We start from the raw sequence: 17,413 nt of genomic DNA on the forward strand, positions 1-17,413 counted from the left end.
ATGAGCTCTGTTCATGAGCTCTTCATCCTCAGGATCTGAGGTCAAGGGTCCTGCTCTAATGCTTGCGATCTGTGGTGTCTTGCAGCGCCCATGGGGGCTCCTTTATTGTGAAGGTGATGATTCGTACCACATTAAACAGGAAAACCTTCCGTTTCAGTGAAGTCCCGGTTTTGCTACAAGCCTTCTCAGAAAAAAAAAAAAAAAAAAAAAAAAAAACTAGCGCGAGATAACCCGAGCTCGACTGCAGGTCGGAAAAGGGCAACTTGCAGCCTGGTCTGATCCTGCGCGGAGGCCTGCCACTGCTCTCTTGGCTGTCCCGGGCCACCCCAGCTGCTGTCCCCGCGAGTTGCACGCCACAGGTGACGGGGACCGCGACTGCAGGAGCAGCCCCGGGCGGCGCGGGCGGGTCTCGGGCGTCCAGGGCCCGCCCCTCGGCCTGGCTGGCGCGCGGAGGCGGCGCGCACGCGCGGGGGAACATGGCGGCGGCGGAGCCCTCGGTGGCCGCGCTGGCTGGCGGCGGTGTGGGCGCGGGGGCGCCGTCGGGCGGCGTGCCGGTGCTCTTCTGCTTCTCGGTGTTCGCGCGGCCCGCGTCGGTGCCCCACGGCGCCGGCTACGACGTGCTCATCCAGAAGTTCCTGAGCCTCTATGGCGACCAGCTCGACATGCACCGCAAATTCGTGGTGCAGCTCTTCGCCGAGGAGTGGGGTCAGTACGTGGACCTGCCCAAGGGCTTCGCGGTGAGCGAGCGCTGCAAGCTGCGCCTGGTGCCGCTGCAGATCCAGGTGGGTCCCGCCCTCCCCTCCGCCCAGCCGGGTCCCAGCCGGCCGCTCACGCCCCCACGTGTGTGGTCCCCAGCTCCCCAAGGCTGTGTGCCGCAGCCTCCTGCCTAACCGTGCGGCCGCCGTCGCTCTTACTGCCACGGGGGATGCAGGTCGTGGCAGGTGTTAGCTTCGGGGCTTGTTCCGGGAGTTGTGGTAACCAGTTGCAGAAATGCAAACTTTGCCGCGGCTGCTCCCCTCCTTTCATTTTGGTGACAGTCGGGGTGTCTCCATAGGAAGGGAGCTGCAGTAGCCTTTTAAATAGCCAGCATAATGCTAGCCTGTGAATCCTAGGCTAAGGAAGTTATACCTAAAGATTAGAGTTAGTGAATTTTTATATTGCTAAAAGCTGTCCTGTAACACAGGGCAATCTCTTGTCCTAAGATCTGAGGATTCTTTGGCAAACGTGTGTATGCATTTGAGAGGAAAGGAGGTAGGTGTAACTTAGGCACTACACCATCCATGGTTTTATTGTCTACATGTAGCATTGCTAAGTCTTTTCTCTGGAAGACGAACTGAAATGTGGCATTTGAGGTCAGAAGGAATTTTTATATCCAAGTGTCATTTTGGAAGGTTTATCCCTAATTTTCCTTTATCATCTGTAGTCAGAGATAGGCTGGGTGGTGCCATCCCTTCCCCCACATCTATGGATCCAAAGGGAGAACTTCAACTTGATTAAAGTTCATATGTTCAGAGGACAGAGTTCATGGGCTAACTGCCAGAAAGCCGGAGTGGGTGGGGTGATCTGCCCTGCTGCCCAGATGGAGAGCTGCATTCTTTAGTGGTTAAGATTCTCCATTTTTTATCTCTTTAAGAGTTCTAGATGATGGCTCTCTGCAGGATTCCAACTGTCCGTTTAGATTACCGCTGCCAAACATCCAATATGTTGGATGCACCTTGGACACATCTATTATAAGGCCAGAATCAAAATACCGAGTGGGTCTGGAGCTATATTGAAGATACAGGCTTCTTTGTTAACCATTTCCTTTTATTCTTGGGAGAGAGGGGCTCCTACCTGTGACTGGTATATAAAAATAAACAAACAAACAAAATTAGGCTTTCGGTTTTTAAGTTTGCTTTTGCTTTTTTGTGTGTTGCAGTTAGAAATTTTTGTATTTTAAAAATTTCAAGACCTGATTCAATTCTTAAAGGTCTGAAAATCAATTGTGTGTGTGTGTGTGTGAGAGAGAGAGAGACAGAGAGACAACAGAGACAGAGAGACAGACATAATGCTGAAAAGACAATATATATTTCAGGCCACTGTGGCTTTTGAATTATTTTTATGTATAATTGATTTTTCTGTAATGATGTTTAAAACAATCACTGTAACAATTGTAGTACTTTTTTCTGTCCACTAACAAATAGTATCTTTGTGTGTGTGTGTGTGTGTGTGTGTGTGTGTGTGCGTGCGTGTGTGTGCTTTGAAGTACTTACAGATACTTTAATATTCCCATTTTAGTAATTATAATACTTTCCTTCAATCATGTGCCTCTCCTATCATAGCTGTAGATAATATGAAAGAATATTTTACATAGTATATAACATGGTATGCACTCACTCATTATTTGTGGGGGGGGTGTATTTTCAGGAAAGATACTTCTTTTCATTGCTGCTATATTTTCTGGAACATAGCTGTATAGTGTTACTGACATGTGTTTTATGTCCAGAAGGGTTCATTCCACACCGAAGTGACATCTTTGAGTGCATTGCGTGGTGGATACAAGCCTGGATTCATTTCTTGTTGGAGTAGTAATGGCGTTTATTTCTCTGAGGAGCAGGGCACAGAGAGGTGGAAAGGTTAGCAAATTGCTTTGGATTATATGTTTATAAGGGCCAAGCTAGCAAAGCATGAGCAAGTCCTTCTCACCAGATCCGGTCTGGATATCTGCCATAGCATGACTGTTTTCTTTTCCTGTTTGATGAGAGCATTGAGCAGTCTGGAAAGCAAGACAGACTTGAGCTTCTGAGTGTTCATTTCTCTTGATGCTGTTTTACAATGAACACCTGTCACTTCGGCAGGCTCAAGGTGGCTTCTGAGGAGGTGGGAAGTGACAGAGGTGGTAGGCCCCTCTCCCTTTGACTCGACTGGTAGTCCCAGGTGCAGTCCTCTGTGTGTGTGATCAGTGACCTTGTGGAATAGTGGGTGGCTGTGCCACGTTGCCCCTGTGGTTGGCAGCAGTTCTTTGGGAACGGATCTTGAAGACCTCTGTTGCCAGTACTAGTGTGGTGACTTTTCAGGGGCACACCTTTTCAAAAATGTCCTGTCAGAGTGACTAAATGTCTGCTGACAGCTCAGGTGGCTGAAGGCATAGCTCATGTTTCATTCATGGTTTGTATGTCTCCAATCTGACAAATTCAGAGATGCAGGAGACAGTGTAGATGAAGGGACCATGGAGTAGAAAAGTGTATGACAAAGACAGGGAATGCTGGAGACTCATGTAAAGCCGGGGCATCATTGTCTCACAGTCTCACACTTTGTCCAGGGTAGGAAGAGTCGAGGCAGAGGACAGGAGGAAATGGCTGCTGGCAGAAGGGTGAAGGCCAGGCAGGAGGGAAGGCTTTGGCAGCTTTTGAGAGTAGGAGATGCTAGCTGCCCTAGGCAGGTTATTTTGACCTGTTCCTGGGGTTGTTAGCTGGAAGAGAATTTGGGTCCAGCTTTTATGGTCTAGTAAAATTGTTATTACATGGGGTGGAGCACAGACATTTCACTAGGAGACACAGTTAGGTTTGTGATCAGAAAGAAGGAAAGGCAGGTATAGAAAGAAGAGGAAAAGACCATGGTTTGCTGGTGGCTTGCTGGTGGAAGGTAGAAATCCGATTGTGGGAACTTCGCTTTAGCTTGTTGGGGGCATCAAAGGAAAAACACATGGATAACCTCAGTGCTCAGACCAAGTAAGGAGACAGCAGAGTGTATCTGGGGTACAGTGTGCTTAGGGAACACTGAGAAGAGATGCCTAGGTCCCAGGTTCAGGGTGTTGTCTCTAGCCTATTGGTTTGATAGACAATGGGAGTTATGGGATATGGTTATCAAGGTATATGGACCATTTAAAAACTTGATTGCCGAGTAATACCCAAACATTTTATCTTTTGGTTCCTGTGAGTAAATTAGCTGCTACCTATAAGTAAGTGCATTTCAGAGTGGTAGCTGTGACCTGCATTTGATTTTCTTTCTTTCTTTTTTACGTTTAGTTAGTCAAGGGGAATCTTAATGTAGATTGAAATGTCAGTGTGCTCTTGGCTCAGCTCGGCTTCGTTTTCATCCCAGTCTGAGGCACAGTCTCAAGAGATCCCTCAGGTCTCTGCTCTCAGTGGGTAGGCACAGCGGGCCTTCCGTGGGGAGTCAGAGAACTCAGACTTTATTGTAAGATACTGGTGTAATAGTATACCAGGGACATCAATGCCCAGAGTAGGTACGTATGTTCTCAAGGCAAAAGTGAAATATTCCCTTGCCATCTAAATGAAAAGACTCAGGATCTGTTTTGCCAAAAATAAATCATATGACGATGAGCCTTTTGGTGGTGTCTGGAAATGCACTTTATGAATGAGTTTCTTAATTCTGCACACTAAATTAGTACAGTGATGTTCCTATCCAGAGAGATCTTAATGGTAAATCATCTTTAGCTTCATTAGAGAGCTTCCCAGCCTGTGCTGACTCAAATGTTTGTTTTGCAGTCTATCACCACAGCCAAAGAAAAATACTGTTTTTCTTAACTGTGTTAAAGATAAGGACATTATATGGGAAGATGCTAATGATTCGTATTTATGTAACTGAACATGGTGAAGCTGAAATTTGCACTCAGATTCTTGTGCCCATGGGTCTGGGCTGTGTCTGGAACCCTTGGAGGTTGTGTTTGTCAGGCAGGGAAGCCTCTGCTTTAAATGAGTTGACACTGGGTCAGGGCCTTCCGGAAGCTATGCAGTTGGATTGGGAACAGGACTTGAATTCTGATCCCTGGATCCCCTTCAGACTCTTAAGTAGATCATGTTTGTCTTGTAACTATAATTGGGTACTGATTTTAAAAGAAAAATCACGCATCTTAAAATGTATCGTATCCCTAAACATGTACAGATTCTCCACTACAGCACAGGGATTATCCTAAACACTGCCAAAGGAGGGACTGAAACACCCCAGCCATTCTCATGTTTCTAGAGGCTACAGCCCAAGAATGTGGCCAGGAATGGCTCCTTCTGAGGGCTTCAAGGAAGAATCTTTTCATGACTCTCTCTGCCTCCTATTTGTGGAAGATCATGGCTTATAGATTCCTCTTACTCCAGCCCCTGCTTTTGTGGCCAAGGCATTCTTGCTGTGTGTGTCTGTACATCTCTTCCTATAAGAACCCCCTTGCATATGAACATAAGTCAAGTTATTTGCAGTGACTCCAGCTCCATGAAGGTCATTCTCTAAGGTGCTAGGATTAGGAATTTCAAGTATGACTTCGAAGGGAGTGGGGAACACTGTTCAACAGTTGACACCATATCTTACTTCCATTCCAGGAACTGGTATGTACTAAGCTAGGCCAGCCATTGTTTTTGTGTTGCTGACTGGCCTGTGGCTATTTTGTAACATGATCAGAGCATGCAGCCAGGATAGTATCAAACTCTTCTGTGAAAAGTCTATTGGTGTTCTACTCAGTATGAAATCTGAGGTCAGTGCCACACTGTGGCAGGTCTAAAAGGAACTGGACAAGGATTTTTCCCCTTAAATTCTGTCTCTCAAACTCTTGTTTGAGGAAGTCATTGATTAAAACAATCACACTTTTATATACAAATGTGTATATTCGTGTGTATGTGCAGATGGTTTGGTTTTTGCTTCTGAAGTTCTTTGGTCAAATCTGTTTTTCATCATGGCCCCTTTGGTCATCTTGCAGTGTAACATGAATATTTTGGGCCATTGCCAATACTTTTAGGTATCTAAAATTTAGTTTTAATTAAAGTTTTTTGAGTCAGGGTAAGAAATTTCTGAATTATCGTTGAATTGAATTGAATTGTAGCAGTGTCTTGTTGGAATCTATGTGTATTTAGGCATAGGGAGGGGATATGATTAGAATTTCTTGGTTTTTGTTTTTGTTCCTTTTGTGGCTTGGTAGATCTGGAGGTTATTTCTACAGTCATACCTTATCTACAACTATTATGTCTCAGGGAAGCCATTATTTTTATTTTAAATAAGACTTGCATTTTACATTTATGCTTACATAGTATAGACTTTCTGTCTTCCTCCATCCCACCAATTCCTCTGTTGTTAATATTATACTTTATTGTATGATGTCTTACTATTAACTTAGCTGCACAATAGTTTTAAAAATTGTTTTATTAAAAGTTTTTTAGTATATATGTGTATCACTGTGTGGGTGTATTAGGGTTCTCTAGAGTCACTGAACTTATGGAATGAATCTTTCTATATAAAGGGAATATAGTGAAATGATTTACAAGCTTCAGTCCAACTAATCCAACAGTGGCGAGCTGTGAATGCAAAGTCCAAGAATCTAGTAGCTTCTCAGTTCCACAAGGCTGGGTGTCTCAGCTAGTATGTATGTGCTGGAATCCTGAAGAAGTAGGTCCGGTGCCAGTGAAGGAGTAGGCATGCTTACAAGGCAAGGGCAGGCTGGCAAAGAAGAAGGAAGCCAAACAGAAGGTGTGGCCTAGATTAAAGGTGTGTCTTCCCACCTCAAGATCTGGATGAAAAGCCTGTGTTTTCCTGCCTCAAGGTCGGGATCGTAGGTGTGTCCCCCATTTTCTGGATTGTAGTTCACTCCAGATGTAGTCAAGTTTACAGCCAAAAATAGTCACCGCAGAGGGTTTGTGAGTGCAGGTGTCTGTGGAGTTCAGAAGAGGGCCTCAGATCACCTGGATCTTGAGTTATAGGGCAGTTGTGAGCAGTCCGGTGCATTCTGGGAACTACGGACAATGTAAGCTTTTAACCAGCGAGCCGTCTCTCCAGCCCCTTCACACTGTTTTTTTTACTAGCTTTCCCTTCTTGTCTTTTCTCTGGTATTTCAGGGTGACCTGATTCACAATCCAGTCCAGGACGCAGTTAAAACAGAATTGAAAAGCAAGAGTCAGACGTTTTGTTTGGGTGTCCTCAGTCTTCGTGTGTATGGAGTTTTTATTTAGGGGTAGACGGAGATTGCGGGACTGTGATAACCCATGGAGGCCTTTCTCACATCAAGTACATGATCATTTGGTTGATGTGATACTGTTGAGAACAGGAGTGAAGATCACCTAGCTCTTTGCTCTGTCAGGTTTCTCCTGTGTCCGGTCCCTTCCCTCCTGCCTTCACACTCTCCCTCAGGCAGAGTTTTGCCAGGTGCAGCCACTTTCAAGGGTACAGGGAAGAGTCTGTGACTGGCACAATCGGAAGTACCATCTTTACAATAAAACATGTCGCTGTTCACTGTAGCATCTGCCTTTGTTTACTGTATAGGGTTCTGTGGGGTGAAGACAATTTAGGGCTGGTTTTTTCCTCTGACCTCAGAACATACATTCAGATTTCTGACTAGGTAAGGATCTACTCAAATATAACTGAATATTTTGACAAATAACAAACTAACCTAACATTTTGGCCATTTTTTATCTTGTACCTCTAAAATCGTGTATTGTTTGACATATTCTTTTTTTTTGGCATATTCTTAATATTAGAATGACATTTTCCTAATTTAGAACAATGTTACTACCTCACCAGATGCCCATGGAACTGAGTGTGGCTTGCTTTTCTTGTATTTTGGATCCTTTTTCCCATCTCCCCTCTTAGTTCCTGCCACTGTTAATTTGTCTGCTTCCAGCACTGTATTTCTAATTGTTTGTAACTCTCTAACTTACTGTGAATTTAGAATGCAGACTGCCAGGCTCCTATGGGACCTATAGTGTTAGACTATGTAGACTGAGTTGGTATGGGAAGGCTGGGACCAGGAACATGTGTGAACTGTGAGCACGTGTGAACGGTGGTCATGTCAGGACTTGATTGTTAGCATACTTACATACTTGCCCAAGGTTTCCTTCGCAATCTGCTGGCTAGTGGAACTTCAAGTTTGGCTGCGTTGTAATTGCAAAGAAGTCTCTTGTAAGTTGTTTTCTAGCATATACCTTAATCGAAGTGACACTGTGATACTTCCTGTTTAAATTCATGAAAGAAAAACAGATTTTGAGCATAGTGAGCTAAGATTTAATGTTTACTGAGATTTTAAAATGGCACATGTCATTTGTAGTAATTGCTTTTAAAAATAGTATTCCAAATACACGAAAATTGGTCTTCCTGGCTTCCTCGTGTAGGTCACATCCACTGCTTTGGAAATGACTAAAATACAGGCATTGGGCAGGCACTCTGGCTCAGCTGATTAAGGTACTTGTCACCAAGCCTGATGACCTGAGGTCTAAACCCAGAGGCCATGTATTAGGAGGAGAGAATAGTCTCTGTAGTTGTCCCCCGACTTCCCAGTGTGAATCCTGGAGTTTGCACATAGACACACGCATACACACCAAATCAATAAACATTAAAAGAAACAAACAGGCAAAAGGTATAATTTGAAAACAGAGTGAAGAAACAGCCAAAGCACTTGAGCACTTATTTTACTAATAATGCTTTACTGGTAGTGTTGACTGACATGTGGCTTTCACCATCTAGAGTAGTCGGCTACTGGATTGCCCATGGTGAGTGAGTGTGAGTGTATGCCGTAGCCTCGGCTGCAGTGGGAGATGAAAAGAATTGGAGTCTCCAGCCAGAACACAGGCAGAAGCCATCACAGAGCTGTTAGCATAACCACAGCACTGGGCATAAGGCGTTTATTTCAGGGGCAGCTTTAATCCATGGAGGAATCATCTTCTCTTGAGTCTACTGCTTACAGAGACAGTAAAGCCTAGTATAGAGCAGAGCTGAGCTGCTGCCGAGGCTACAGCTATGCAATTGGGACACAAGCTTTCCAGGAAGTTATTAATAATTGGTATCTGTGGGTGGTTTTAGGGAGATGCAAAGCAGGATAATAAGAGGGGATTTTAGTGGGTGATGGGGAAGAGTAGTGACATTTGTTTCTTCCAGACCCAGCATATTCTTTGCAGAGCTTTCTTTTAATTTGCAAGGTGGAAAGCAAAGCACCTTGGGAGTTTAAGTCTCAGGTGAAGTTAAGTTCCTGTATTCGGTGTGATTTCTAGCTCCTGGCTGCTCATGGGGCCCAGACTGTTGGAATAGATTACCTGCAGCAGATGTGAAGCTTGGAAATCTGGTTCCCAGTTTTCCTCCTAATTAATTAATTTTCCACTCATGTTAATGTTTAATTCATCCTTCGTTTCCCAGCCCAGGGCAGTTTACATGTGTCATTTACTACTCTCTAGAAGTCACACTTATGAATGGCATGTTTGTATTGCCACTTGAGGACAGTGATTTTTTTTATATGCTATGAATTAGTTTGTTTTCTGTTTGTCTTTAATTTTATGTCTCATAGTCTCTGCTATAGATTATTTTCTAAATTGTTACTTTCTTTACATGCAGTGGTTTACAATTTAATTTCCGTGCCTGTAATACCTCTACGAGATTTGCATTTTACTATTGTAAATTTTTTTTTCTGATTTGAAGGCAACATATTCACAATAACATTCAGCAAATACTTTTAAATACACTCAAAAATAGAATATAAGAAATATAATGTTAAATTATGTATAGCTACCTGCTCATTTTCTTCCTGTCTTCCTTTTTCCTCAGCTTACGACCCTGGGGAATCTCACACCACCAAGCACTGTGTTTTTCTGCTGTGACATGCAGGAAAGGTTCCGGCCAGCCATCAAGTACTTTGGAGACATTATTAGTGTGGGACAGAGACTGGTATGTTTGTGTGTCTGTCTGTCGGGTCCAGTTTGCTGAGGCACAATATGCATTGATATCGCTACTCAACACAATTTTTACACTTTTGTTTGGTACCTTTTCTTTCAGTTGCAAGGAGCTCGGATATTAGGAATTCCGGTTATCATAACAGAACAGTACCCCAAAGGTCTTGGCAGCACAGTGCAAGAAATCGACTTAACAGGTGTAAAGCTGGTTCTTCCGAAGACCAAGTTTTCTATGGTGTTACCTGAAGTTGAAGCAGCCTTAGCTGAGATTCCTGGTGTCCGAAGTGTTGTACTGTTTGGAGTAGAAGTAAGTACCCTCTTGGGTCTGGGGCATGTGTGGTCTTGTTTATAGGAAGCTAGTGACTTAAGTGGCACTGAGGGAAAATGGCCACCACTTGTTAGATGTCCTCCACCTTCACGGAACCAATTTCAGTGTCTTGTGGCTGTTGCCACCTTGAACTGTATGCCCGTTGTCTCCCAGGATCATGGATGAGAAACAGAAGTGTAACAGCGTGAGTGCCTTCTCTAAGGTCAGCCCACCAGTGAGGAGGCAACATCTGAATCTAGGCCAGTGATCTCCAGGTGTCCTGAGAACCACCTGCTTCAGTGTCCTGCGTTCTTATGTGTGATACTTTGGTTTCCTACAGACACATGTGTGTATCCAGCAAACAGCCCTGGAGCTGGTCGGCCGAGGCATTGAAGTTCACATCGTTGCTGATGCCACCTCCTCAAGGAGCATGATGGACAGGATGTTTGCTCTCGAGGTACTTGTTCTACTTAAAGATAAGTTGTTCATCTAGTTTTCTGAAAAATTGGGAATCTTGAATGTTCATCAGTCCCTAATAGTTTGCATTTTAAGCCGATGTTTGATCTCAGTGTATCAGGACCATTACTTCTTAGAGAAATAGTTCTGCACTCCTTAACTGACCTGTCAGGTACCCCCTTTACACTTTTCCCTGGGATTAGATTTCTAGAGATGCCAAAATTTCCTTGACAGTTTTTTGGTCACCTTACCTTAGTGTTCAACATGGATTAGACATGTCTCAAGTAGCCAGGACTGAATTTTACAGAATGGCAAAGTAGACACAGTTCATACAGGTTACCAAGCAACATGTATCCCCAGACTCTGGCAGAATGTATCAAAGCCCAAGTCAGCCTTGTGTAAGTGTCTGTAGGCATGATCTACGTGTTGCTTCCTGGCTGACACTGGATCAGCCGTTCTTTCTCAGTGTTGCCTAATAATCACCTGATCTAAGTCCCTTCTGTTCAAGACTGTTCAGGCTAGCACATAGTCCTGGGGAGGGTTTTACTCCAGAAGGTGTGTATATGTATGTCACTTTCATACATAATTTTAATTCACTAATAATTTTTAATGTATATATGGATTTAATTTCTGAATTGTTAAACTACTTATTTTTATTGAGAATAACAAATGGTTTGCAAGATGACTCAGGGTAAACGAGCTTGCTGAAGAAGCCTGATGCCCTGAGTTCAATTCCTGAATTTTACCGTGAAAGGGAGGAAGTGACTCCTGAATGTTATCATCTGACCTCTGCATGCATGCACCTATGTGCAGTCATGTACACACACACACACACACACACACACACACACACACACACACACCCCTAACATATGTGCGGGCATGTACACACACATACCTAACACATGAGCAGGCATATACACATACACACCTAACACATGTGTGGGCATGTACACACACATACAGACACACCTAACACATGTGGGGGCATGTACACACACACACACACCCCTAACGCATGTGCGGGCATGTACACACAGATACACACCTAACACATGTGGGGGAATGTATACACAGACACACACACAGACACACACAGACACACACACACACACAGACACACACACACACTAATAATAAAGTAAAAAAGGAATTTAGAAGAAATACCGGAGGGTTTATTGTTGTTGTGAGATCATGCAGTACTCTGGATACCGACTGGCTTGTGCATTGCTCTTTGTTGGGACTGCATCAGCTCTGTAGCCTACAGTGCCATCAAGTGTGCAAAAGGAATGGATGGAAGAGGAAAGGCCACGGGTAGCAGGTCATAGATAGCAACATCTGGTCAGCCTCCCTTCTTGGTTTTTCCCTAAAGAGTGGAACACCTGTTGTGATTACAGATAGAAGTTAGCTGTTTTTATTTATTGGAGTATTTATGCTTATATTTGAGAATTTCATGCAGTATATTTTGAGCATATTCAACCCTTTCCAATGCCCCGCCCCTTACCACCCTCTCCACCTTGCATCTCTTCTCATCCAAATCTGAGATTACTTTTTCTTCTTGTTTTTAAGTCCTTTCCGATCAAGTTTAGTTTGAATTGCTCAGCTGGGGTCTTGGGTTTGAGTCCAGCCCTGCAGTGTGGTTGGATAGCCTAACAGGCCTCATATCCTTAAAAGAAACTGACTTACCTTGTCCTTGGTAACTATCAAATGCCAGTGTCTCCTCCGCTGTTTGCTGTTTGTGGGATTATGTGTTCCCCTCCCCCTCTCTATGTATAGTCTTGTGTATGGTACTAAATAATCGCTCTGAGATCACATGTGCACTCGCCCTGTTGTGCCTAGACAGTACTGCTTCCCTGAAGCTGTCTGCCACTCCCCACTCTTCCAGTCTTCCCATCTTTTTCCTCAAAGACCCCCGAGCCTAGCGGTGAGGGGTGTGACACCATTGTCTAATAGGTAGAAGTTTATTTTGTTAAGCCACTCAACCACTCATTTTCAATGAGTGCATCGAAAACGTTGCATTTTCTGGCTTTTAATAAATGGTGCTGCTTCTCATCACAACCAAGATCTGTGGGCTATTTGTCAGTCATGAGTTCATTACCATCCATTTTTCAAGCTCCTTTATTAACCTGAGGGTTCACAGCTCCACTCAGGTCAGCCTTCCCCCCAGCAAGTGGCTGTCTTCATGCACCTTCACTGGAAACTATTGTCATGGTAATGCCCAGACTTTGAAGTATTTCAAAGGAATGAAATCCATGTAAACAAAGCAAAGCCATGTTTTCTGTGAAGATATTTCCAGGACTTTCCTTCTACGTTCATATGAATTTTATTGGTTTATTCCTCTCATACAGTGCATCCTGACCAGAGTTTCCCCTCCCTCCATTCCTCCCAGTCCCTCTGCCCCTCCCCTAGACCTTCCCATTTCCTTTCAGAATAGAGCAGTTCTCCCAGGGATACCCACTGCATGCAGGACAAAGAGTTACAGCAAGACTAGGAGCAACTGCTTGCTCATATTGGGGCTGGATAAGGCAACCCAGGAGGAGGAGAAGGGTCCCATCAGAGGGAGAAAGAATCAGAGACACCCCTACTCCCACTGTTAGGAGTCCAACAAAAGCCCCAAGCTAAACAACCACAGCATGTATGCAGAGGGCCTCATGCAGACCCATGCAGGCTCCATGGTTGCAATTTCAGTTAATATGAGCCCTGCTTAATTGGTTCTGTGAGCCTGAGACATTCTAAAAAACGACAGAAAAAGCCTGATCTTTTGCATGAACACAGAAGAGCCTGCCTGGATTAAAGCATCAAGGTCAGGAGTGGGGAAATGACCACAGCAGGTCATGTGACGGTGTGCAGTGCCTGCAGGTGAGGTGAGGTCATGACTGTGCAGTGCCTGGCAGTTTGGAGGTTGCTCCTCTTCGTGGCATCATTCTATAGAGATCATGAAGTTCGTCTCTAAAGTTTTGGGTCAAATGCTTTTTTATTCTGTGTAAGGAAAGTTAGCAGCGACATGACCAGCTCCTTTTCTTCTTTCTTCCCTCAGAGCAGAATTACTTCAGATAGTCCTTATCTATACTGCCTGTTGACTTTATTTCACTTGCAAGATGTATAGTTAATAAGCATGAGGCCTGTGGCATGCACTTTATTCACTGGATGTTTCCTTGTATGTACTGACATCTGTTGGGCTGTGTCACCTTGAAGTAAATACTTGTTCATAATTGCATGATAGATTGCTGTACCACCATATACCTGCCTGATTTTGTCTATCTCAGAAGAATTGCAAAATGGACGGAGTGCACCCTCTCTTGAACTCGATGCCCCTGCAGTTTTGGTTTGCTGGGATATGAAGTGGGCTCCATTCCTGACTTAGACAGTTTTAGGTGTATACATCCAGGAACCTCCCTTAGTTGGGCTGACTGTGCAAGTGTAAGGAGGGATTTTCCAAAGCCTAATGCCCCATTTTACCTCTGGAGAGAAAGTGGGCTGAGGCTAAGTATGATCAGGAGTGGGCTGAACACCACAAGCTGTTGCTAGTGTCTGCTCAGCTTCCTCCCAGGCTGGGGAGCGAAAGCTCTAGGACACACCTGGGAGCCTGTTCTAATAGCTTTGCATTTTCTGTACCACACCTTCCTTCTCACGTGCGTTCTTTGCTTAGTTATTTTTAAACCCTCAGTTTTGAGATAAGTAACACTGTACACCCCAGTGTGACCCAGCTTCTAGCGCCACCAAAGATTATTAGGGTAGACACACAAGACTCTGGTTCATATAGCACTAGAAAAAGCCCTGGCCTCTTCCAAGTTTCCCACAGCAGATGCTTCTGGGGATAGCTTGTGCCTTTTACCCTGGAGTTTGTGACTATTGATTACTATAGAGAGTGGACCTTTGCTGTGGGATTCTCTCCCCCAACCCCAAACTCCTGGCCTCACCTCCCCCCATCCCCTGATCCTTGAGTTTCTATGGTTCTGCTGGGGCAGCTTGGCAAAGTCATCGTGTCAGAAACAGTCCTATTGTAGAGCAGTGGGCCTGGGGGAGGGAGAAATACCCATGATGGGTTTGTGACACATGTGGTTTTGAAACTTTTCTCTCTTATAGATTTATTGCTATGACCAAGAGCCATTGTTATAGAGGAGGACCTTAACTATTGTCCTGGCCACTTCCGCTGTTTTTTAAATGATTTCCATTTCCTAGCTCACTTCTTATCTTTCTCTTTTCTAGCGTCTTGCTCGAACTGGGATCATTGTGACCACTAGTGAAGCTGTTCTGCTACAGCTGGTGGCTGACAAAGACCATCCGAAATTCAAGGAAATCCAGAACCTAATTAAGGCGAGTGCCCCTGAGTCTGGTCTGCTCTCCAAAGTATAGGGTCCTTGAAGGATCGGGATCCTCGATGGAACTGCAAGCCAGACAACCTCTTGTCTCTGCTAAAACTAAAACATTAAGTCAACTGCAGCTCCTCCTTTGCAGCTCTTAGGAACATTTAACTGGCTAGACCATTGGGTACAAGCATTTAGTTATGATGTCAAGGCTTCAGGTGCTGCTTATCTTCTTTGTTTCCTAATGGGCTTTTATTTATTAAGACAAATTACAATGGAGGTGCCTGTTTCATCTACACCATGTACTCCAACCATACCTTTCGAAAGTGCTCCCTCTGGTGAAGCTTTCTTAAATTGTGCACTTTACAGAAAACAAACAGAAACATCTACCATAATCATTTGACTTTTCTGTTGTGGTGAAACATCTGTTGTAACGTCAGTGTAGACCCAGTGTTTTCACTTCACACAGGCTGACTGATGCACGATTCCCAGGTGAGAATTGACAAAACAGGACTCTGCATTGTCTCCTACTTCTCTGACAGTGTAGAGCTGCTGACTGAGAGAGGTGCTTTGGGTCAACCAGAACAGATGAACTATTGTGTATCTGTCTCGATGGTACTGCTTTTCTCATTCCTGTTACCATCTTTGTGGATTTTCTTCCCCTGGCTAACGGTCTACACTGACTTCTTCTCCCACTGGATGTTTTACATCCCCATTGGTTATTTTAATTTTGTGAACAGATGCGAGTGGCCCTAACATATTGCCTTTACAGTCTTTTTGAGTGCATCTTTCCGTATACATGGGAGTTAGTGGAGAAGTAAACACGATGTAAAATGTAGTTTTACATATTCCCATATTCCCCTTTGTATCTTCTCTCCCTGCTGTTCAAATGCTGTTACTGCTGACGTCATCAACAGTGACTCAGTGGGGGTAGGTAATACTATGGCCATTGTTAACCCATCAGTAAGTTTATTCTCATTTAATACTTATTAGTGCTTAAAAAACTTTTTAGAGTGTGTTGTGATATGTGGAACATTATTCTCTTTGTATTAAATTAAAGAAAGTATATTATGTGGGTGAAATTGTTTTGTTGCCCATGGCTCCACGAGTACTAGTCAAAGAATTCTAGTGACTTTTCAGAAGTAACAGATTTTACAGATTCGTAATCCTACAGCTCATGTCACTGGAGGAGAATCCCTTGCAGCCCAGACTGATGGAGTTGTTACAGGGCCTTCCTGTTGCAGCCATAGAAATGTACTTTTTAGTTTGAGCCTTGGCAAGATACTACAGCCTGACTTCTTCATGGTGTGCTTAGATGTTTGGTTGGTTCTCAACCTGTGGGTCCCAACCCCTTTGGGGGTCAGATGAGCCTTTCACAGGGTTCAATCATCAGATAGTCTGCATATCAGATATTTATATTATGATTCATAACGGTAGCAAAATTACAGTTATGAAGTAACATTGAAAATCATTTTATGGTTGGGGGTCACCACAATATGAGGAGCTATATGAGGAGCCTTAGGGAAGGTTTCGAACCACTGTTCTAGAAAATCAGTGCAAAGAAACATCATATAGTTATCTACATTTTAATAGTGCTTTCCATACTTTTATTATCTGGAAAGCTTGTGAAAATACTGAGTTGAGCTTTTTTCTAAATTTAAATTAAAAAAAAAAAAAAAAGTCATTGCCACCAGTGAAACAAAGATTCAATTTAGAACAGCTTCCTTCCCTTGTATCCAAGCCTCTCCCATCTCAGAAACACTGTGCCGTGAAGCATCCTCACAGCTGAAGCCAGCTATGTGACCTTGGATTTGTGTCCTGTGACTTCCCTACCAACATGCCACAGACTCCATGTCTTACAGCCATAGCCTGTTTTCTTCTCAACTGTGGTGAGGCCTAGAGCTCACTGTGCTGAGATCAAAGCTTGTATTAGAAAGCTATGATCTTTCCTGGAGCCTGCATGGAGGGTGATCTGTATCCAACAGCTCCATCTTCTACAATCTACTAGTGGTTTTTTGGTTTTGTTTTGTTTTGTTTGTTTGTTTGTTTGTTTTGCCCCATTACGACCATCTTCTCAGGCAACAGTGTGGTTCTGGTCCTTGGGTCCCTGTCTGACTTTCTTGTTATGCCTGACCTAAGATCTCATGTGGTTCCAAGTTCCCAGTTAGCAACCTTATTCCACCTGCAGCCTTAACACCCTTTGGCCATTTAGCACGGTTCCAGGCTCCAGGGATAAAGACATTAGTATCTTCCAAGGCCATTCTCTTCTTGCAGGTATCAGCTAGTAAATGTGAGTTGAATTAATTAAATTGTATCAGGTCCAAATTGGAAATACTTGGAGGCTCAGAACAATTGTGAGCTCTGTCTTCTTTCTTCTGTTTTGTGAATCATGTGAGAAGGTGGCAAAGCTTTTACTTGTTGATTATAGGAAAACTGAACTGATTGTAATACATTAAGCTTTGGAACAGAAGTGTCCATGACTCTGTAGGATGATGAAATCCTTTTCATTGACATAAATAAAGAAATAAGGATGAAAACAAGAATGATCTGGTGTATTGTATTTCAAGGGGCCTGGGAGCAGCAAGAGGTACCTTGTGGAAATGCTCAGCATCTGTGCAAACTTAATCTACAATTAAGCATTGTCTGCTTGTTTTCTGGTCTCTGGCAGTGACACAAGCTATGGATATCAACATGGCCTCAGGTGGCAGCAG

General features: G+C 43.8%; 1 protein-coding gene across 1 annotated transcript; it reads left to right on the forward strand.

The window, feature by feature from the left end:
• The first annotated feature begins 397 nt into the window (after positions 1 to 397).
• Isoc1 (isochorismatase domain containing 1) lies at positions 398 to 17,245 on the forward strand. Its single transcript, XM_051200837.1, has 5 exons — positions 398 to 782; positions 9,508 to 9,627; positions 9,736 to 9,939; positions 10,280 to 10,396; positions 14,605 to 17,245. Exons 1-5 carry the CDS (start codon positions 477 to 479, stop codon positions 14,749 to 14,751), a joined length of 894 nt encoding a protein of 297 aa, XP_051056794.1. The 5' UTR covers positions 398 to 476; the 3' UTR covers positions 14,752 to 17,245.
• The last annotated feature ends 168 nt before the right edge of the window (positions 17,246 to 17,413 follow it).

This window comes from Phodopus roborovskii, unplaced genomic scaffold, assembly GCF_943737965.1.
Source record: "Phodopus roborovskii unplaced genomic scaffold, PHOROB, whole genome shotgun sequence".
In the NCBI taxonomy this organism is placed as follows: Eukaryota; Metazoa; Chordata; class Mammalia; order Rodentia; family Cricetidae; genus Phodopus; species Phodopus roborovskii.